This window comes from Rhinolophus sinicus, chromosome 3 (assembly GCF_057876585.1).
Source record: "Rhinolophus sinicus isolate RSI-liver-muscle chromosome 3, RSI-T2T, whole genome shotgun sequence".
NCBI lineage: Eukaryota > Metazoa > Chordata > Mammalia > Chiroptera > Rhinolophidae > Rhinolophus > Rhinolophus sinicus.
In genome coordinates this window covers 79,106,310-79,129,915 of record NC_142503.1, presented here as the reverse complement: position 1 = coordinate 79,129,915, position 23,606 = coordinate 79,106,310, and the positions used below count along the sequence as shown (strand labels likewise).

Sequence of the window (23,606 nt, the reverse complement as noted above, 5' to 3'; positions counted from 1 at the left end):
ACTTCCTGCATTTTAGAAAAAGTCAATGTTATTTCAAGGGAAAATGAGCTGTTTTGCTTTCCCTCACTAGCCCCCCATCTCCCCAGTTGAGTGTAGTTCTTTTCTTTCTTCTGAATTCCAGACAAAAACGCCCTTGTACTCAGCTCAAACAGAAGGGGATGTTTAAATATAGCCCCACACCTGAGCTGCTGATTCCGTTTCTCCCTTTCCAAGAGCAGATTGGCAGCAAATCGTAAAGACAACCAAATTCTCAGCAAAACAGGAAGGTGAACAGAAGCAAGAAATGTAAACTTTAGCCCAAGTACATTTTAGATCTTAATTGACCATCATTGTGTGAGGAAAAGAGTGACTTCTGGAAGTAATTCTACCTTTATTATCTTCCATCTTGCCAATCAAATCATCAAAGCCAAAGCTGAACACACATTTTCCAAAGAGAGATGGAGATGAAGATTAGCTTTTTGTTAGCCCCCTGCATGAACTGACGTGGCACGTTGAACACCACGTGTCTGGTACATGGATTTGATGATCCTGAAAGGGGATGTGAGCCCATCTGTGTTCCGGTTTGGGGGCCAATTCAACCTCCATAGTCCTCTTTCCTGAATGACAGTATACAGGTGTCACGTCCTAGTATGAGAGAGACACAGGCAAGTTTTCATAAAAGGTGTCCATACAGACAGCAAGATGCCACCACATCAGAAGGCGATGAGTGTGATACAGAGACACCTGCATGCTTGAATGTGGACGTCTTGTTTCTCAGTAACATGGATGTGGATTTATCTGCCTTGGATGATATAGTCACACACTCACTCATTCGGGAGAAAACGAACTGTCTTGACTCTTGTGTTTGACACTATTAATTTTTCTTTGTTTACAGGGACCATATTTATACTGTTGATATAGAAACATCACATACAGAAGAAATATACTGTAGCAAAGTAAGTAGTTTTAAAACCATCTTTCTGAAATGGAGGCACTTAGGATAGTTCTTGAAGAGTATCTATATTTTAAATGCACTGATTGAGATGACATGGCTAATAATAATTTGGAACATTTTGTGAAATCTTAATTTGGGGGTAGGTTAGGGCTTGACACAGGTTCAGAAACAGTTACGTACATCCTGTTTTATTTATCAAATATGTGAGCACGTACACTTTGGAGGTTTAGGTAATTCCTAAATTCCTCTAACAAACTATTGCCATGTTTGTCCAGGAAAGTATCAGTTTTCATATGTAAAACTTGGGGCCACAAATGGTTCAGTGTTATGTGTCCATGTCTTGCAGCACTACGTCTGATTCGACTATTGTGGTTCAGGAATTTGATCAATATAATATAATATAACCTAGGCTTCCCTGGTAACCCCACATGGAGGTATTTCAATGAATAAAAACGGCCACAGAACTAGACGATCCCTTTAGTCCATGAATTTACGTGAAGGCATATCACCTGAATTAAATCTTCGTCCACCCAAAGTGAATGCCTCCTTTATTTTTAAGAAAATGACTTCCACATTTTATGGAAAACGCCTACTTAATGAAAATTGATTTATCAACTGAAAGGAAAGAGCAAGCACGTGTATTTTATCAAAATGAACATAATTTAGCAAGTAAAAATTTGGGTATCTTATGCGTATGTGAAATTTCCACAGTTGTTTATTCTTTTTTCCTGTCTCCTTCATCTTTATCTCAAAGAGAAGATCATCTTATAGTTTAATGAATACACAGGAGTTCAAAATTAAATGAACGTTTCTACCCCTAATCTTTTGTTGTTATGGTGAATTAATCATGGAGAAAGGGTGTGGAAAGCTTTCAATAAATATATGTTCAGCCCCTAGTCTCCCCAAGGGTACGCTTACAATTCTAAAATCAAATGCAACAACCTCTGGGCTCTAATTGATTTCTTTCTTGATCCCTCCAGAAACTGACATGGAAATCTAGACAGGCTGATGTAGACACATGCAGAATGAAGGGAAAACATAAGGTAGGCAATTTTCATTTCTCTCGCAGCTGCCACTTTGGGTTAAGGTTTTGACTGTTATCTCCAGCCATACACCGTGATGTGGAATAGATCATGCTAGTCCCTTTTCCCCAGTAATTGCTTTTTCCATCAACTTATTGAAGGCTTTAATTTGCAAAAACAGTTTGCTTTTAATGTGATGAAACCTTAAGACAGCTGCTAGGGCTGCCTCATGAACCACTTCGGGGCACCAGGGATTACAGGCACAGAGCCGACTGCCCGGACTCCTGAGTGCGCCGTCCCATAGGCCACCTCACGTCCACAGCCTTCGGGGGCTCTGCAGAAGAGCTGAGAAAAGGCTGCTGCCGCCTGACAGGGGTCTGTGCCTTTGGTCATAGGACAACATAAACACACACTTCAGCCGGGAGCCTTGTATATCAAAGGACCCCGGAGCATCCGACATTAAAATTAATATGATGGGAGGGTGTGACTTCCAGGTTTGCTTTCCTTTGGGGACATAAACACACTTCCATTCTAAGCCATGTTTTTATTTACTGTTGGGAAGTCAACTGTTGTTGTCAGTGTTGTCTTTTGGTAAACATCAGGAGGAGCTCTAACTTAACAGAGGAGATCCTCAGCCACCTTCACTTGAAGCCGACTGTCGGCAGATCACAGAATATGGTGAAGGAGGGGTTTCTGTAGTGAATGTGCTAGATGCAAAAATGTTTGAATTATTTTTCAGGAGGAGTGTCACAACTTTATTAAAGTTCTTCTAAAGAAAAACAATGATACTTTGTTTGTCTGTGGAACTAATGCCTTCAACCCTTCCTGCAGAAACTATAAGGTAAGTGTGATTTGTCTGTTGGAACCACATATCCTGGAGGTATTTCAGAATTTCCTGTGATCGTACCTGCAGCCACCTCAGAGGGGAAATTCAATGCCACCTGGGTTCTTCTCACTCGTTGGACTTAATGTATTTCTCCACATGAGTGATCCTGACCAGGCTTCTAAGCTTCCTGTTAGTTCAGGATTGATTGACATGTCTTTAGAAAGCATAGTTACAAAGTTAGTTTCTGTGAGAACCTATTCTTGATTGTTCAGAACACCGACATACTTACCACATATACAGTTTGCTTTTATATACCATGTGGATTTCCTTTCTCTCCCTGTCTCTTTCTCCCTCACACCCCACCATCTCCTCTCTGAGCACAAAAACACACTTATATTGTGAGTGATTACTTTAAAAGGTATCTCAAAATCAGGCCATTGGAAACTGCAGTCTTTCCTCTAGGTAAGATTTTTCAAGAGCACAGGAATTTAATTCCATTTAGCACCCGGCTTACTTAACCATGGCCTTACTTATCTTGGCCTTCATGCAAGGAAAAAAAGAAAATAATAACTCTCAGAGTGTTAAAAAATCTAGTTAGTTTTGATGCAGCTGACAGAGGTCCTGCCAGAGAAGTGGGCGCTCCCGGCTACAAAAGCAGAGGTGGCAATGCTCTAAGGTCTTGGCTCCACACCCGCTAGCTCTCCTTGTCCCTTCTTTGTGCCACAGTTTTGCGTTCAGCAAACCCACACTGAGTTTCTCCCATGGCCAGGCACTGAAATTGTAAAGACAGACAGGAGGCGTCCATCCTTAGGGAAGCCAGACAGGGAGACGAGACTACGAGTCCATGGGGTTTTGCTGCCATGACGACGTTAACACAGGGCATCATGGAAGAACACAAAGTACTCAGCCTGAGGTGAAGAGTCAGGGAAAGCTTTCTGAAAGAGGTAGATGACCCCTCTCTTCACACAATCCCCTCTCCCTGTGGAATACAAGCACTCCCAGCCTAGAAGAAACCCATAAGCCATGTGAGTACAGGGACCAAATCTGATTGTCCAGAGCCTGACACAGTGCCTCCAAACAGGTGCTCAGTTAATTTTTGTGGGATAAAGAGTGAGTGAGATAATGCCTATCCTCTGTCTTAAAAAAGCAGAAGTTAGCCAGGTGAAGAGAGGGCACAGCATGAACAATGGCATGGAGTAAGAAACAGTCTACTGAGCTTGAAAAACTTCATTTAGTAACAGTGCTGAATGGTGAAGTAACAAGTCATAACAAACACGAGGCTGGAGAGGTAGGTGGCCCCAGGGACAAAGGGGAAGAGAATAGATTTAAGAAAGACTTAAGTGATAAAAACCAGTCGGACTTAATAATTGATAAGAAGTGCAAGATAAGGGGAGAGAGGAGTTTAGAATGACTGCTGGGCTGTCTCTTGGGTAAGTGGATGGATGGGGCTGCCACCAGTTTAGACAGGAAATAAAGGAAGAGCAGTGGGGTTGAGCAGGGCAGTGAAAAGATGGGGTTCCGTTTTGCACATGCGAGTGTGCTTAGCGCTGTGGATGACAATGCCTATGGGATGTGAAAAGAGATCTCTAACAGGAAGATGGATGGGTGAGCCTTTATTTAGGGAGGACACAGACACAGGGAGCACTAAAGATTTGGGTTTCACCAGCATAAGGTGAAACCCTGGGGTGTGAAGAATGCAAAAACATATCAGAACCACAGGGCTCATCAGCCTTTGCTGCGACAGTTTTAAAAGACCCTCTGCCTTAGTGTAGACATGACAGGGAGGGGCGATTTTGCCCTCACGCCCTCTTCCATCTTATGCTTGGAAAGGGCGCCAGCAAGAGCCCGGCTTAGGGTGAGGCAAGTGAGGCGCTGGCCTCAGGTGCAAAATGTAAAGCACCGGAAAAATCCATTAATTAAGATAAGTGATATTTTAATGCAGTATTTTTAAAAGCCTAAGTTAATGCAAAAATACTCATAAAATATCAGATTTAAATAATGACAGGATCCATTCAGTTTAATAGAGGTAACAGTCCAAACGTTTCCTCTAGACAGTAACACCATACTACTAAAGTTTTTACTTTAATTCTACCACTTAATATTCCATTCCGGTTTGTCATTGTTTAGGACTCATTAAGATTAATGCTTCTAACAAATGCTAACGAATTCCCTAGCTGGAAAGCTATCTTTTATGACAAATTACAGGTTTTGTTGGCACTGTGATACACAGGCTACGAATGATCTAGCTCATTCTTCCCACACACGTACCATTCCCCAGGATGCCTCACCTCTGGTGATACCTTCACCTCTCGCTTGTTCTAGCCTCACCTGCTGAGACATGTTCCAGGAGCCTGATCTTCTCAGAGACCACAGACAGTGTTATTCCCGTGTAATCCCCATCTATATGCCTAGCAGTGACTGGTCGTAAGAACACTTGGCATTGCTCAGAAGTGTTCTTTTAGACACATGGCACAGCAGGACGTGACAGAATGCATTTGGCTTCAGGAAGAATAGACAGCCTCTTTCTTAAGCTTTTTTTATCAATAGATCAAGACCAAGGGTTCAAAGCAAAAACAATTACCAGTCTTCCACCGAAAATCCCAGGTCCCGTAGTGTGGAAGCATCAAGCTGATTAGACTATCTTAAAGCAGGAAGGTGACAAATTTTTGGTCTCTGCCTTTGCTCCATGCCCTTGTTTATATAGTTTTTATAACAAAAGTAGGCTGAATGTATTAGAAAGATTATAGCCCCAAATAAGATTATCTGGGGAAGAATTGTGAAGGCTACCCACTATAAATCTGAAAATACTACACTCCATACCGTTTCCCTCCCGTTCTCTAAACCTCTTGAACTTCTGCAAAAAAAAAGTCAGGTTGGTTCTTAGTATAATTATCTGTACCCTATAGTGATTTAATTTCCCAGGGGCTGCTGTCAAGTCTGCGACTTGATGACTAATGCAAGGATTAGTTCTTATTTCAAGGAAAGAGGATTTCACCATGGCAATGTTTTGTCTCTGGACCTTTCAAAACTCACAAACCAATATATTATAGCTATGGCCATGTTTTTAGAAGTAGGTACACTTAAAAAAAAAAAAAATATATATATATATATATATATATCTCCCCCTGGATATTGTTTCCCCATTGCCAGGATTACAGAGTGCACTGCTAGGGATAAGGGAGTTTTTGTTGCATCATTGTTTACTAAGCGTCACTTTTGAATACTTGCCGGGACCAAAGACCGCTAAGTCTGTTACAGTTCAACAGGAAGGTATTGTTGGAATATCAGAAAAAGACTATCATAAAAATGTGGAGGGTAGAGTACATTTGCTTTAAAGGATATCTGATTTGAACATCTTTTCCCCCAAAACGTATCTTTTTAACAAAGCTGTTTTATGTGATTCTCAAGTACAGTTTAAACAAATAGGATAGCTTCAATAGAAGGGAGCCATCTCAAAATGGCTTCAGATAGAAAAGGCCTGTCTTCTTCCCGAAATGGTTCCCAGAGACTTAGGGGAACAGGCATGACTGACTGGACCACACTAATGGCTGCTCAGTAAGAACCTCACTCTTTCCTCCTGGGCAGTGACTCCAAGTACCTTGATTTAAGGCACCTTAATTTCGTGCTAACGGCCTTTCCATGGACCCTTCCTCAGCAGCAATGCTATCTTAGCTTTATCTTCCTTCAGTTTTTATATATGTAGTCAAACCGTACAACTGCCAGATGATAAAATACCCTAAAACTATAAACAAGACAATCACAGAAGGGTCTGAAAACATGAAGGATGTGGAGATCATTTTGTGGACTCCACGGTTCTGAGATTTAAATGCTAGGAAACTCCTCTGGTGTAAGGAAGAAGACCACGAGGTAGAAGGCTGAAACCAGACTGTCAGCGGCCGACCAACAGAGCTTCATTCCCTGCTCACATGGCAGGCGAGTGTGGGTCACTGACAGGTTCTGTTCTAGAAGGCTACTCAGAAGGCCAAGCTCCAGCATGCTCACACCTCTGCCATCTCCTCGGGTCCTGGAATTCCTCACTGGATCCTCTGTGTCTGGGGGAGGAATGTGGAAAGAGAGTAGGAGCAGAGGACCCTGGAAGGTTTTTAGAGACAAGACTTAGAGTGGGGCATAGCTTTACACTCACATTCCATTGGCCAGAGCTCAGTCATGTCGATCACTCCTAACTGCAAGAGACGATGTTAAATGTAGTTTAGTGCGATATGGAGGAAAGAGAAATGGAATTTAGTGAACAGCTGTAACAAGGCTTTGCCACAACAGCAAATGTCAATGGGCCAGGCAGGTAAGTAGGAGTGAAGCAAGTAGGATGCTGATATATTCCAGGGGTAAAGGGGACTTGGCACTAGAGATCACGTTTGTTTGAAGAAAATGGCAGGGGTGTCCTTTACTCAGCTATAGTTTGTTGCTCAGCCTCTTCGGTAAGAAGGACCTGTACTGACTCTCCTAGTTGTTCAAAAGAAGCAAGAAATCCAGGTCTTTGTATGCAATCTCCATTTTAAAATATGGCTAAGTTCCCTTCCTCCCTGCCTCCCTCTCCCCTTTTTAAACATACAAAGATGGCCAAACAAAACTCACTGTCAAGCCAATAACAACCTGTAGCACACAGGAACAAGTCCTGGGTGTGGCACTAGGAAACGGAAGTCAAGTGGCAGCCCCACTGCTCAGTGCCTTTGACCTGTGTGAGCCCCTCAGGTTCGGGGCCGCTTTCTCATCTCCATGATCTGAGGTTGGGACATGTTTCTGCGGCAGGTGCAAACAGCCACCTGAGTTCTGCTTGCATCCATGGTACTCCGCCTTTGCTGATGCCATACTATTTTACCAGGTAACCCAAGAAAGAATTGTTTTCTCCTGGGATTTAACCCAAAAGGCAGGACTCCTCACGCAAAACAAAACCAAAAACTGAGGTCATTCTCTGTAGAGTTCATGACTCAATGGATAATTTTTCTTTAAATTAAAGTTTATTGGGGTGACAATTGTTAGTAAAGTTACATAGATTTCAGGTGTACAATTCTGTATTACATCATCTATAAATCCCACTGTGTGTTCCACCACCCAGAGTCAGTTCTCCTTCCATCACCATATATTTGATCCCCTTTTCCCTCATCTACCACCACCACCCCTTACCCTCTGGTAACCACTAAACTTCAATAGATAATTTGAGGGGAGTAAAGGAGGGAGAGAGTAGGTTTTCCTGGTGATTGCCTCAGAAATTCTTTTTTCAAGGAGAAGACACTTATTTCCAGAGCATTGCAGAATTATATGGGAATCTATTTTTATAATTGTTAAGAGTCAAGCAAATATGACTAAATGTCAGACTCTCCAGCTATAGAACCTTGGTCAAGTGATTTAATCTCTCTTAACCTGTTTCCTAATTTGAAACCAATAGACTTATCTCAGAGCTATTTGAGGATTATTTGTACCATGCACATGAATTAGCACATTAAGTGGTTTATAAATATCAGTTGCTATTACTACTGTCTGTTCCTAATTGTGTCCTATTATTTCACTTAGATGGATACTTTGGAACCTTTGGGGGATGAATTCAGTGGAATGGCCAGATGCCCTTACGATGCCAAACATGCCAACATTGCACTGTTTGCAGGTAAATGACCTGATCTCTTCTCACTGCATTTGCTTTCCCGTGTCCCACCTGTCACTGCAAACCTGCTCTGGAGGATTCGCAGTCACAGCTGTACTTTTTTTCTCTGGTGAATACTATAATTAAGATGCCTTTTCCTTTCGAAATTAGTATGGAAATTGGACTTTTGCTTCTAAAAAGAAGTCTTTGCCACACTTACCCATGCTTTTGTGCCTTTAGAAAAGGCTAACAGCTTTGCACCGGACAAGTGACAGATCAGTTAAGGCCTGTTGGGCTCAAATAATGGAAAATCCCACCTCAAACCACTGATGGAGATTGATTATTTAAGGCAGCAGTTGGTTTGAGTCAGCAGCTCAATAACATCATCCAGGACACAGGCCCTTTTCATTTCTCTGCTTTCTCAGTTCCTTCTCTGAGAGAGGCTGGCTGCTCTCAACAGTCATAGGGTGCCTACCAGCCCCAATTAGGGCTACATATCTTCTTGTCCACATAGAGAAAAGGAAAGAGACAAAAGGAAGTTTCTGGAAGTTCTCAGAGCAGTGAGGCCACATATCCCCAAGTTTCCAGCAGATACCTTCTCACACATCATTGACCTGATTGGGTTTCATGCCTCTCTCTGATGGAGAGACTGCAGTGGCTGAGGGGAAGCAGCTGGTTAGCTTAAGGTGACTCGTATTCCCCTTCTTCACCCCTTCCTTCCATTGCAAAATATATAAAGCAGCAGCAAATAAGCCAGCATTTGCAGATTGGGATTTCTGTGGATAAGTCTGTGTGTGTTTTAATTAGGAATTTGTTTAGGAATTCATTGCCAGCTGTGTACATGGATATATGGAACAGTGTTGGTATAATCGTGATGGTTATAGCGTGTCATAAAGCATTAGCTATATTCCCATTACAAAAGCTAAAAACTGGCACATCGTAGCTAGATAAGGGCCTTGGGGGCTTTGATTATGAAACAAGATTAGCTCCTCGAACCTCAGGCTCAATGTCATCCATTTGTGGTCCTGCATCTGTAGTCACAGTACATAGAAACAGCTTGTGCCAAGTTAAGAAGGAAAGGTTCCCTGGGTCCCCCAACCCCACAAGTTAGAACACAGTATTCCTCGAAAGCAGCATTGTCAGAAACACAAACTCTTACAAATCTATGTCAGCCTGGGCAGGAGCAAACCCAACAGAAAGAGACGTTCTCAAGTATGTAACTTCCACTGTCGCACCTTTTGGATACTTTAACCTGCATTAGTTGGTACCATGGAGGATGTGGGCTGCAATGGATAATTTTAATTTAACTATAAACTAAAAAGAGGACTTGTTGTAGCACGAGATAGCAAGGGGAGAGTGGGCTGAGTATTTACTAAGGCACCAACTTTCCAGGAGCTACACAAAGCAAGCCACAGAAGACAACACAATGACTACCCCTCCACTTCCCCCACATGTATATGTGAATAAGTGTTGGAGTGTTTGAAACCTCACACAAGCTCAGCCCTTATTAACAGAAGGTCCTTGCTGCAACAGAATGGCTCTCTCATTATTAAGAATGCCAGAATAATGCTTGTTTTACAAGTGAAAGTTCTGGTGAGATACCCAGTGTTGGATGTAAAACAAAGAGCACTGGAGAGTGGTCAGGAGACATAAACACACACACACACACAGAGTCAACACTTACCTATATGTGGCTGTTAATAATACAGCTTTAAGACAGCTCTACATTGAACCTGAGCAAATTTCAGTTATTTTAAGACCAAAGGCAGACATCAACAACTTTGCTTAGGTAGGGTTGGATAAGCTTTTTAAAAAACCATGGTGCTTTCCTACAAATGGAAGACTTTAAAGAATACTGTACTGTACATAAGCCACTTTGACATACAATTAATGAAGATATGTAATCCATTAAAAATGAATCAAGGAATTTTTTTAGTTAGAATGTAATTATTGCTTCTTTTCATCTATATAGATTTTGCTGTTCTAGAATATCCCATTGGATTATTTGTGTGCAGAACATTTGCTAATCCAGGAAAAGAACCAAAAATTTTAGGGATTAATCTTTAGTCTTAATTCAGTCTCTTTTCCTTTGGCTGCATCCTTAAGCATATCTATCTCCCCAAAAGCATGAAGGCATAAAGAAAGCCAGTTTGAACTGTCACCCCTCCCCCTTTTTTCTTTGCATTGGCATCCAGTCACAATGTTTTCAGTTTGTGACTTTGAAAATACTTAAGTAAATATTTATTGGCTGGCTTGGCAGGGTTTAGTGGCTCTCATGACGTAGGTAGAGGAGCAGCGCCTCTCAGGACATAAGGAGCAGTTTAGTCAGCTCCTACTTATTTGTGAATCTCCCTTCTTCAACTCCCCTCACCTGCTCAGTCTGAGGACTCCATTACTTCTGCTTGAACTTAAATCTTCTGGTGATACATTCAGCTTCTAAGTTTCCCTGGGTTCCCAGCTAATCCAGTTTACCGCGGGATGGTGGCAATAGCAGTGTCCAAGGGGCCTTGGCCTTGAGATTTCAATCAAGGACCATCTAATCAACTGAAGCCAACAACATTTTTCATTTACCCTGTTCCCTGAGCGGCTGCTCCTTAGCAACTGCTATGCAATTGAAAAATGAAAAATGTTGCATCTCTCATGATCCCAATTTAAAATGGTTAGGAATGTGGGCTAAATATTTTTCCAGCAATTCTTGAATGTTTCCCAGATGTCCTATCTCATTTGCTTGATGTAGGAAAGCAATCTGGGGGATGTCTCTATTATTCCCCCATGCTCACTGTCTTGCTCCCACCCCATCCACATCTTTTCTTCTTCTTCGAAGATGGAAAACTATACTCAGCCACAGTGACTGACTTCCTTGCCATTGACGCAGTTATTTACCGGAGCCTTGGAGACAGCCCAACCCTACGGACCGTCAAGCACGATTCAAAATGGTTGAAAGGTGAACAAACAATTAAATGAAGAAAAGAGGGGAAGTTGGGGGGAGATACATGTCTTGAGGGAGATGTAGAGTCCCAAGGGACCAGACTGTAGTTTCATTTTAATAATGGCTTCTGACAGACAGGAAGGTGGAAATTGCATCTTTTCCCTCAGCTGATTTATTAGCCTCCTTTTTTCACTTCCCATAAGTTTCTGGAGTATTAACAAAACTACCAATGCCAGTACAATGGAATACATTATACTTATCTCTCCCTTCCTCAAAGTCTCATTTGAGTCCTACGTGAAAAGAACTGAACATTTCATTCATAGAAGGGAGCAGTGGTTTAGAGGTGGTGGGAGACAGGAAAAAAGCTATTCATAACCCTGTATGAGTCAGGGTAACAGGAAGATGTGTACAAAATCTGTTCTGTAATATGGGCATTCCATTGTGGAAAATAAAATTACAGAGATATGCAATACTGATTTAGTCTTCATTGTTGGTTGTAACCACTTCTGAAACATATATATGAATATATATACACACACACACACTCACACTCAAATGCTTTCTGAAATTCACCAGCATTAGCATGTGTGAAGTCATCAGAAATGATTAGTGTTAACCAAGTATCTAATGGCCCTTTTAATTAATAACATCTTTGGTTGCAACTGATAAAAGTTCTTTTAACTCTGTGACATGTCCCCAACTGAAGTTCCCAATTTGTCCACAGAACCATACTTTGTCCAAGCAGTGGACTATGGAGACTATATCTACTTCTTCTTCAGGGAAATAGCCGTGGAGTACAACACCATGGGAAAGGTAAGAGGGGAGCATGTTTCACTTTTGGATCGATGTTGTTACGAATTACCTTGAAATAGGAATCATAAATCTAATGACACGCTCATCATTTTGAGGAGATCCTGACAAAAAACTGGTGGAAGTGAAACATTGTGCTGCCTCAAAGCCCTGTGTAACGGATTACCAGGAACCTCTTAAGTATTTCTTTTGAAAATGTAATCAACAGATTTTTAGTTGATTTCATACTGAGTTTCAAGTATCTTGAGATGTGGTTTCCAGGTATACTCAACATTTTTCTCTTTTTAACTGAGTTGCTCCACACAGAGTAAATTTCCAGTATCTTTAAGCAAACTGAGGGTCATGAATTTTATCTTTATTGACTAAAGCTGAAGATCACTTAGGGGATGTCCATTTCAGTTACTTGTACCAGAGAGTTAATCAAGGTCACTGAGTTGGAGGGCACCGATTAATGTCAGGGCGGCTTGCACAGTTAGAGGAATTCCGAGTATGGGATTCGGGGCCCAGAGGCAGCGAGTGAGGATGGCAGGGATGGTGCATACAAAGTGTGCTTTTGTTTGAGGAAATAAAAAGCTAAGCAGTCTGTATGGAAATGAGTTTATGTGGCTGGGAGCTGATCCCCTGAAGGATTTATGGCTCTGTATTAAAGGCCACAGCCTTATCTTTTAAAACATGCTGTTTTTCCTTTTTTTTTTTCCCCCCCGCTACTGATTTTAGAAACACGGGCTTAAATTAAGCACCTTGTTTTTCTGTTTCTATTTTCAAGAAAGGTAAATTTTAAGATCTTGAAAAATTGAGTGCATTTCATTTTCCCTCCCCATGTGTTTTTCCTCTGCAGGTAGTTTTCCCCAGAGTGGCTCAGGTTTGTAAGAATGACATGGGAGGGTCTCAAAGAGTCCTGGAGAAGCAGTGGACATCTTTCCTTAAGGCACGCCTGAACTGCTCCGTTCCCGGGGACTCTCATTTTTATTTCAACATCCTCCAGGCGGTTACAGACGTGATTCGTATCAATGGTCGTGATGTTGTGCTGGCAACCTTCTCCACACCTTATAACAGGTAACCACGCCCTCGCTGTGCTGACCTAATTGGTGCTTCTGGGCTTCCTTTTCCCACGTGTCCCCTCTAACACGCAAGATTCACAACGGATGGAAAAATTGCCATTCACTATTTTGTAGCTAAGAAGCACTTAGCACTCAGTTTTCATCAACAAATTAACAGTCACTTACAAGCATTATTAGATTAGGATTTTAGAGAAAGTAATTAGGTAAATTATAACAATATCTTCTAATTATATGCCTGGCGTATAAACACTATTCGTGTGCTGTTTCTCAACCCCTCCAGTCACTCTGGAAACTGAATACTGTTGCCCTGTGTTTACACTTGAGGGAACTGAACACAGTTACAGTACCTGGTCCAGGTAGTCAGTAGACAGAAGAGGCAGCTTTGAACTCAAGAATGTTTCTCCATTCTCTCCTAGGTCATCTAACATTCTGATTGACTTTTAGTATTTCTACGACTAGACTGGTTACTTTTGGAGTAAAAACACTGGAAACTTATTAAAATGCTACAGAGTACAAGTTAGTACTGAGATGAGTCCATCTTGTATCCCACCTAAGGGACCCTGGTTATTATCTCGTCAGAGAAACCTGGGTCCCAACCACAGCTCCACTGTCTGACTCTGGAGGGCTCGAGCGAGGCGTCACACACTGTACCTAGAAATACTTAGTGTCAGCTGTTCTTTCCTATTTTTATATTTTTAGTTTAAGTCTTTGAGCAATTAAATAATACACTAATAATTGTCCCTGGAGCAGTGGAAATGTGTGAAGTTTAAAGACTAGAAAGCAAGCAGGCATTTAGGTTCTTTGGTACTCAGTTCTCCTGACCGTTAGAGTCCTGGCACTATTGTATAAAAACAATCGTAACGCTGGGCATCATCATGTACTATATTCTCATTTCTGTGTAGAACTTTGGATGTGCTATATTGTCTTCCTCTAGAAATACACTGTTTTGTTTTGGATTATACCTTTCACAAAGACGTAAGAACCTGATGATTGCCTAGATGACAGGCACATACATGAGATCAGAGGATAGCATTTAGAAAGAAACACCTCAGAACCGGGTAGAGTCCGGAACAAAACAAGCTAAAGGATGAAATAATGTTCCTCAATTATGTGGAGGGCAAGAGTCAAGACTTCCCCAAAGAAGATATTATGAAAATACGAATCCATAATGCAGTAAGAAGTATTCAGTTAGCTTTAAGTAAGCTTTAAGCATCTGTAGGGATTCTTAGACTTCAGAGTAGAAAAGATATAACAATTCAGGCTTTGACTGTTCATACTTCAGAACCCATCTATCTAGGATTGTTGAAAAAGAATACTGTTTTAACACATGGGGTGTAGGGCCTAGTGGAATTTCAATGCACATTTCTAGTTTGGGGTGGTTTTTTTTTTATTTTTATTTTTTAAAGATGAATTCCTTTGTGATTACACTACAGTAGTAGATTTCTGCATATTACAGATACTCCATTTAAAGGATTTTCTTAAAAGGCTCCGAGGAAACATCCAATTAATGCATTGTTTATACAGTCTCAGAAGCATATGTGTTCAGTAAAATCAGAAAATGGTGAAAATGCACATACTCATTTCTATCTATGGTCTTACTCCCTCTGGTTTCATCCCTCTCCACCCCGTCCTCCGCTCATACAAACTTGGTCATTCTCCGATTGTTTCAAACCCTGCAAGCGCTCCACTTTGCCCTGGGGATAAAGCCCAAGTTCCCTGGCACAGCACCAAGCACCCTCATGGTCTGTTCTGGCCCATCTCCCCCCTCCAGCTCCAGGGGCTTTACTGGAGCTAAGATCTGTCTTGAACATACCATGCTTGCTCATGCCCTGTTCGCTGCCAAGTTTGCCCGTCCAAACAATATCTGTTTGCCCCGACACCCTAGGATGCTCCACGTCGGAGCTCGAGTCATTTCCTATGAGACCTTGTGCATACCTCTTTAAATACTGCTCTCGCCCGATGGCCTGGAGTAGGTATCATCATCATCGTCATTGTCATTTCCCTCCACACTGAACTGTGAGTCAAACGAGAGCAGGACTCTGTGTTATTTATGGAGCATTTACTGCTTGAGATTAGGGATTCCATAAATATAGGTTGAATGAACAGAAGGTAGGAAGAAAGGAAGGAAGGAGAGATGAAAGGAAGGAGGGAGGGAGTAAAGTAGGGAAGGAAGAAAGGATTTCACATGTGCTTCTAACCTTGGTAAGATTATAAAATCCTAGGGTGTCTATAGTTATTTAGAGGTACCTCATAAAATACTTCAATATTTATCCTATTTTCTTACCATTTAAAGTAAATACGTACACCTGTTACTTTTAGGAAAGGGAGATATGAAGAGAGTCTTACGAAATTAAATAAATAATGCTAGAAGTTTAAAATTTCAAAACAAATGGTATCACTGTCTTTATGTACTCAATTCTATACACAATGTATATACATATAAATTTTAAAATTCATCCTGCCACCATGTTTTAAGCTTTCTAATCCTCTCCCTATTTCTTGCTTTACTAGTAATATTTCAATAATCATTGTGAAATTAAAGGTATAGCATCACATCAAGTTCTAATCATTTATGAAGTGACTTCCATATCCTTTCACTACGTGCAAAATCCTTCTCTCGGCCCTGGGTGGTGTCCCCATCCTGCGGGCTCCACGTCTTGCCCTGGCCACGCCTGCTGTGCACTGGCCACCACCTCAAAGGCTGATTAAAACTCTTGGCCAGCTGGCGCATGCAATTTATTTGATCAAAATCAAGGAACAACCATAGTCAAAAACACACATGGGTTGAAACACTGTACCCAGATGAATGAATAATTCATGACTCTAACCACTGATGGAAAAAAAAAAATCCCAAAGTCTTTCCAGGAGTGCCACACAATAATGTAATTATAGGTAGAGATTACCGTCATTATTATTATTTAGGGCTTAATAGAGCACTTTATTTGGAAAGTTTTAGTACTTTCGACTTCAATTGTTCAGCCTAATGCAAATAAACCAGCAGTAGAACCTGAAATGTACAGTGACTAGCAAGACATTAATGAGTTCCCCACACATACATTCTCACTCCTGGGGTCCTTAGTTTGAGGAACCAAATCCAAAGAAGCAGCATGTGGATAGTGGGAGCATTTTTACTTCGTATTTTCACCAATATTAGAGATGTAGGATATTTTCCAAAGATTTTTATCTTTGGGTTATTAACTGATAATTAATATCAGGGAATTAATGAAACTTCTAAATCACCAGTTCAGCTATTCTTCCTTTATAAACAAAAGTGGTTCCAGAAGCAATGGAGACATGAAGAGCTTTTCTATGAGCGTTCCGTAACTAGCCCTTTTCTTTAAGGTCACTGATGCAAATGTGATTCACAGAAACATTCTCTTTATGCACTAGGATTCCTTACATTTATTGTGTTGTGGGTACGAACTTTAAATTTAAACTGCTGGTAAGAGGCAAGTTTCTTTGGCGTATGTTTGCTAGGCTGCATGTGTGCCTGTGGCGTGAGTAACACCACGTTGCAATGTCATGTTGCAGCATCCCTGGGTCTGCAGTTTGTGCCTATGACATGCGCGACATTGCCAATGTTTTTACTGGGAGATTCAAAGAACAGAAGTCTCCGGATTCTACTTGGACACCAGTTCCTGATGAACGAGTGCCTAAGCCCAGGTACGTGCAAGTATTTATATGACTATTTGGAACTTCCAGAAATGGTGCAGCTTGCGCCCCTGATAACGTACTTGTGAGCTGCACACCAGTGCCTTCCATTCTAGCCATACAGATACGAACGCCAGAGCAACAGCAAGGCCTATGAGGTCATTTACCTTCATTCCCTTAAGATCCAGAGTTACCTGTAGTTATATTTAAAACACTGACTCTCTAGCCTTTCGCTTACTTACCCTCTAACATCTGTGGCGTGTCCAGTGTAACCCTAGGATGACAGGAACCATCAGGCCCAGCCACTCCCGATGGTGTATAGTTGAGAAAACTGAGGTCGAGACAGGTATAAAATGTACTGTGCGAGTTCACATAGCTGGATAGATTATTTCCGCCACTCCTCCCTGCTTCCCTTCAATTTTACAGAGACTTATGTCTTTAAACTCTAATAAAATGTCAAATATAAAATGTGTTCCATGCATTTTGTGACCAGGCTGGAGCAGGACTCCCAGGTCCAGGGCAGAAAGAGACCAGCAGGTACAGTGGGCCATTAAGATGTCTCTGGTCTGCCAGATTCTGGTCTGTTTGGGGTCCAAATGCAGTGCAGCTTACCTCTCCCCGAAATATGCTCCAGAAGTGCTTTCATGGGGAACCTATTGTCCAGAGACAATGCAGAGACCTCTTGGTCCTATGTAATCTCCTGCAAATCCTCACCCTAAACCAGTTAATTCATTCTTTCTAATTGGGGCAGGAGAAAACTCTACCCCAACCCCGTGCCTGCCCTCTTTCTGTGGCACACATTACAGCATTTGCAATCTAAGTTACAGAGAAAATGCTTCTGTGCCCAGCTGTCTTCACTGAATTTGTGGACCTGTGGAAGAAAGCCCAATGTCTTCTTAATATTTTTGGTTTCCAACTATCTCCTCCAACCTCCAGTCCCCCTCACAAAACACCTAGCCCAATTCATTGAATTGAACTAACTTAGATGTGAACCACTATGCCCAGGGGAGAAACCTCGATGGTTCATCTGTCTGCATCATCTGAATTATCTGGCCTGTGCATAGTTACTTACAGAGAGCAGAATAGGTGCAAAATGCACACCCTGGAAACCTCAGATTTTCTAAGTTAATGCCTGGAATTGTTAACTACCTTCAGGGTAAGTAGGAAGGGGGCTTAAGCCTAAGAGATCGGGTTTCAGAGAGAAGTTCTGTAATATGCTCTCCCAGGTATACAAGATGCTGTCAGCCCTCACCAGGAAACATGCTGGAAGTGATTTTCTACTGATGGCAGTGTGTTTACCCTCATCTTTCCACGTGCTTGCCTCCTCCCTCTTACAGACACCAGTATGCTTCCACAGGGCTGGCTGGGTTAGTACCAGGAATAGCAGTGTGTGCCTGGGGCTAGACCATGCCATCGTTGCCAGAGTCCCATTCCCTCTCCCCCACCAGCATGCAAACAAGGTGCCTGGACAGGACTGGCATCGGTGTCCCCATGATGACTTGACTGAGATGGCCCTTGACTCCTGAAACCCTAGAATCTCTTGTAGAAATGAATTTTCATGTCATTGTTCAGTAATAAAGAAATGACCTTTCAGGAGAGAATCGTTCGTGTACTTGGCTTTTCATACCTGCCCAAATCAAAAACAAAAATATCAATAAAAAACAAAACCCGAATGTTCTGTGACCCCCAGGTAATGAGATATGGTTACATGGAGCCCTGTTGCTGCATAGATTGTCTGGTAGCTTTTTGAATGCCTTTGTTGTCTACATTTGTGGAAGAGTCAGCTTAATTCTCTCCTTTTGTAGAGCAAATGCTTCAAGTACTTCTAGCGGGGTTATAGGACAGGTAGAGCGGTCCTTGAGACACGTACAAGCCACACACTCCCCGACTTGCTTCAAGCTCCTTCACTGTTTATGGGGTTTGCCTGTGCCCCTGGGGGGAAGCCAAGCTGCCCCAGCCAAGGCTGACATGCCCTGGCTGACGTTCCTCTCTGAAATGAGGAGGCGGCCTGGAGGAAATCTAATCACATTTTATTTGGTGGCATTCTGCATTGTTCAACTTCCCCCTTTCAGCCTACGGTACATTCTCCCTCATGCCAGATGCTTAGAGAAGCAGTTCATTCCAAGAATTTGCCAAAAGGCATGAAACAGCTCCCTCCTTTTTTTTCTTTTAGGCCAGGTTGCTGTGCTGGCTCATCCTCCTTAGAAAAATACACAACCTCCAATGAGTTTCCTGACGATACCCTGAGCTTCATCAAAACCCACCCGCTCATGGATGAGGCCGTGCCTTCTATCATCAACAGGCCGTGGTTCCTGAGGACGATGGTCAGGTGGGTGCCACGCACACCATGTCCTAAATGGATCTTCCCTCCTCTGTCATGCTCGTATCAGTGGGTCCTGCCACAAATATCTTATCCCGGGCATTGATTCAGCGGTGAAATGCTGGCCAGTGGGGTGGATGCCACCAAACCCCGATCTCCACATCCCCAGTGAGAAGAGTTCTGGTATTTTCAGGATAATTGGACACACGCCAGTAATTACAGGAGATGAAGATATCTCCTTCTGCATTAGCCCGTTAATCCACTCTGTGCAAAAGTAAAGGAGAAATGAAAGAGACTCAGTCAATGGCTATGGATACCTGTTTGGCTGGATATGGCTGCAAAACATGCTGTAGATTCCATCCGAGCACTGAGCCTGGGATGTTAGCTGTCAAATGGAGCTCGGGCAAACGGAGCATTTGCACACGTATAGCAGCATGACGGATTCATACGTTAGCATTTGTTGTCTGAAGTAGTGGGCAGCAGAGACAGGATTGCTGATTTGAAATCTGTGATAGCATTAAATACTCCTTGTATTATTTAGAGATGATTTCCAAACAATTCAACAGGCTTTCCCCATGACCATCCAATTGTGGCACTCATCAAACAAGATGTTAATTTTACCACCATTTTTAAACTGACTTTACTGAAAGATATTAAAGTATTATAATAGCTCTTGACCATAAGATGGAAGCAATGTAATTTGCAGGAGGGTCCATGTTTTCTGGTTCCTGCCATGGTGCTTAGGACAAACAGGTGTCCAAGGAGTGTTGACTGGCTGAGGGGTTTCAGAGCAAGAGGATGCCCAACAGGACTTACCCTAGACCTGTGACAAGACTGATGCCCTTCACCTTTGGCTTTAAATGGACCTTGTTTTGCTCACACATCTTTCAGAACTCTCAGTCCCTCTACATATTAGATTGGGGCAAAAGTAATTTGGTTTTTGCAATTTTTAACCTTTTAAACCGCAATTACTTTTACACCAGCCTAATACAATTGGAAAGCTTTCTAATCTGACATTTTGTTGATGAGGCTTTGCTCCTCAGAAGAAGAGTATGGAAAAATGGTAGCCACTGCTTTTCTCTTCAATGTTAAATGAAATGTTAAATGAGTTCCCTTATTTCTTCCCCTCTTCATAGGAGACATCAGTCTTTCCTTGTTGCTCACGGAAAGGATAATTGCTGAGACTTCACATGGTTATGGCTGTCTATTATGTATAACTTAGCGTCCACACACACATACTTTCTTCCTCCCCTTGGAGCCATATTAATGCTCTGCATATGGAAATAACGTACCAGAACAGCTTGAGAGCATTACTTACATGCATATATTTCTCTTGAGGTTATTACTCGAAAGCTATGTCACAATTGCTTGAAGTGGAAAAGGGGACACTTTAATGATAGACCAAAAAAGAGGTAACAAATGTGATCTTGTCATTTTAGATACCATCTGACCAAAATTGCGGTGGACACTGCTGCTGGGCCGTATCAGAATTACACTGTGGTTTTCCTGGGATCAGAGAAGGGAATCATCTTGAAGTTCTTGGCCAGGATAGGAAACAGTGGTTTCCTAAATGACAGCCTTTTCCTGGAGGAGATGAGCGTTTACAACCCTGAAAAGTACATAGGATGTTTGGTTCTTTCTTAGTAATCATTTGTTATGTTATTATGATCCCTTTCATTCGAGAAAATCATGGCAGACTTAGGTTTTGTGCATTTTTACATGTCTTTCAATATTATTGTAAAAATCTTTTAATACATAAAAGCATTATTTTCTCCTTACCACTAATGTATGTGTTTATATGTGCTTGTGTGCTTGTGTGTGTGTGTGTGTGTGTGTGTGTGTGTGTGTGTATGTGCCTAAGGATCTGTTTCACCTTCAGTTAGATCAGATTAAGAGATCACCTTGGGATGGGAGGTGGCATATGAGGGTGGTGGCAGGAAAGAGAGAACTGACCCAAGAGACGCTATTAATAATATCATCCTGCCTTATAAAATTAGGTGCAGCTATGATGGGATAGAAGACAAGAGGATTATGGGAATGCAACTGGACAAAGCAAGCAACTCTCTGTATGTTGCATTCTCCACCTGTGTGATAAAGGTTCCCCTTGGCCGGTGTGAACGACATGGGAAGTGTAAAAAGTATGTACTTTGCCTCACTGACCCTTAGAAAGTCCACAGTGCTTAGAAAAGAGCCCTGGGTAGCTCATGGTCATCCTCTTCCTGCAGAACCTGCATCGCCTCCAGAGACCCATACTGCGGATGGCTAAAGGAAGCAGGTTCCTGTGCCCATGTGTCCCCCAGCAGCAGGTAAGGAGCCCGAGGTGTGGGAGAGCATAAAGTGGTCTTTGGATGCTCTATATTCTAGGCGTACGAATAACTGTGCTCACACATACCACTGCACTCGGCCTCCCGGGCAAACCTCACCAACGGGACTGCCAGCCGTTCTCCTGCCTTTTGCTATTTCACAGAACACACCAATATCACCCATGACAGATTTCCAAATGATGAATCATCTGTCCTCAGGCTGATTAAAAACACAACGAAATACAGTGGGCTTCCGAGTGTTCCCTGGAGAGAGGGGCAAGGAGGTGCATGCCTTAATCATCATAGTTCGAAAACAGCAGAGAAAAGGAGCAGTTGGGTACCGATTAGATTAGTGATGTGGTTTGTCCAGCCATAGCAAAACTGGCTCCTCTAATTGACCATACAAGGCTGAGAAAAAATCGCAGAGCATTTGCTAAGCGATGCGTTTGTACCGCAAGTATGTTGTATACATCCAATAAACCTTTCTCCTGCACTGAAGAACAGTTGACCCTATTTCTCGTTAGGTAGTCAATTCTTGGCATTTTCCCAGCAGATCAGCTAGAGCAGGGCAGTCTACTGTGCCTGTGATTTTGGTGCTTAAAACTGTCACCCTGTCTTTACAAGCTCAGAAGGCCATTAGTTAAAAGCTTTCTTTTATGTTTTTACTCCTGTGGATGTGAAATCCAAAATAATATTTGGAAAACTATTCAATGAACATCCTTGACAGGTTATGGCAACTCACGGAAGGTGCCACATGGCAGCACAGTTCTTTCTTAGCCAATTCCTTCAACTTCCTCAGATCCAAAGGGGGAACTGAATCATCCTCGCATAGCTCTGAAGCTCCTCTTCCACTTTAGAATAGACAGATAGATAGAAGGGCATAGCTGATGACCACCAACCTGCATAATTTGAGGGAAAGTATTCCCATAGACAGAGCTAATGGTAACTGTAAGTCTGACCTGGAAATTTTACTACTGCGAAAGGTTGACTCACTGTGTATTATTAGATCAGCTTTGTAAGTAGCAATATTGACATACTATGATGTTAGAGCTTTATATCTTTTCATGGGAACCCTTAAAGTGAAGAGAAGAAAGGATCACATAGCACAGTGAGGGAAGCTAAGAAATGAACGATCTCCTTTCTATGTTCAAAGTATAACCAAAGGCCATAAGACTGATTTTTTAAAAATCATTAAGTCAACAATGAGAAGTCCAAAATTTGTCCCGTAAGGATCTACATACATATAGCTCAAAACATGTAAAACTTTCCCTGGAAAGCGGCCTTCAGGTCTTGGTGCATACAGACTCTCGTTACCACTAGAAATCTTTATCCTTTGAGGATATGATTGTTTAACAGCAAAACACATTGGAAAATATACCTGGCAGATCACTAGTTCAAGGTGTGACTTAGAAAATAGTTTTCTTACGTGGTTCACAAACTCAGAAGGCAGCTGCATAATAGGAGTTTCAACTATGTTGTGGCAAGAAGGGCAAAGTTGCCCCCCAAAAAGACAATACTCCTTTGAATGATTCCAGTCTGCTTATTTTAAAAATGAAAATAGCTGACACCGCAAGTGAGGAAGGAAGCCCCTGCCCCTCCCAAAGCCAAAGCCAAAGCTTTGAAGGCAAAGTGAGCAGTGCTGAAAGGCGTCCACAGCCACAAAGAGAAGACCCACACTCACCCACCCAACGAAGGCCCAAGACACTGGCTCCGAAGGCAGCCCACATACCGTCGGAAGACGCCCCCAGCAGGCACACACTTGATCAGTGCCGTCAGCAAGTTCCCCTAAGGACCGCGTCAGCCAAGACAAGACAGAAGACAACATACACTTGTGGTCATCGTGGATGTCAAGGCCAACAAGCACCAGATCAAACAGGCTGGGAAGAAGCTCCATGACCTTGACCTAGCCAAGGTCAACACCCCTGAGCAGGCCTGATGGGGAGAAGAAGGCATTTGTTCGACTGGCTCCTGACTAGGATGCTTTGGACGCAACGTCCAACAAAATTGCCAACAAAATTGGGATCAACTAAACTGAGTCCTGCTGGCTAATTCTAAAGATAAAAGAAGTTCACTGTATGAGGACTGGGCCCGATGAACAAAATGCCCGAGTGTCTCAGCAAAATGCACCACCAAGGCCTGTCTTCATGGGCCCCA

General features: G+C 42.3%; 1 protein-coding gene and 1 long non-coding RNA gene across 5 annotated transcripts in view; one reads left to right on the top strand and one right to left on the bottom strand.

Annotated features, from left to right (window-relative positions):
- The window catches only part of LOC148758511 (uncharacterized), a 209,843-nt gene that overhangs the window by 45,424 nt on the left and 140,813 nt on the right, over positions 1 to 23,606 (bottom strand). The gene's annotated exons all lie outside the window — the stretch shown is intronic.
- Positions 1 to 23,606, top strand: part of SEMA6A (semaphorin 6A) — a 121,799-nt gene that overhangs the window by 68,797 nt on the left and 29,396 nt on the right. For all 4 annotated transcript variants that reach the window (XM_019746527.3, XM_019746523.3, XM_019746526.3 and 1 more), the window contains 12 exons: positions 875 to 935; positions 1,915 to 1,977; positions 2,696 to 2,797; positions 8,312 to 8,402; positions 11,203 to 11,322; positions 12,032 to 12,120; positions 12,956 to 13,173; positions 16,710 to 16,841; positions 19,003 to 19,158; positions 20,589 to 20,765; positions 21,147 to 21,287; positions 21,375 to 21,455. In XM_019746527.3, coding sequence (XP_019602086.1) covers positions 875 to 935; positions 1,915 to 1,977; positions 2,696 to 2,797; positions 8,312 to 8,402; positions 11,203 to 11,322; positions 12,032 to 12,120; positions 12,956 to 13,173; positions 16,710 to 16,841; positions 19,003 to 19,158; positions 20,589 to 20,765; positions 21,147 to 21,287; positions 21,375 to 21,455 — 1,431 coding nt within the window. The remainder of the gene's footprint in view (positions 1 to 874; positions 936 to 1,914; positions 1,978 to 2,695; positions 2,798 to 8,311; positions 8,403 to 11,202; positions 11,323 to 12,031; positions 12,121 to 12,955; positions 13,174 to 16,709; positions 16,842 to 19,002; positions 19,159 to 20,588; positions 20,766 to 21,146; positions 21,288 to 21,374; positions 21,456 to 23,606) is intronic.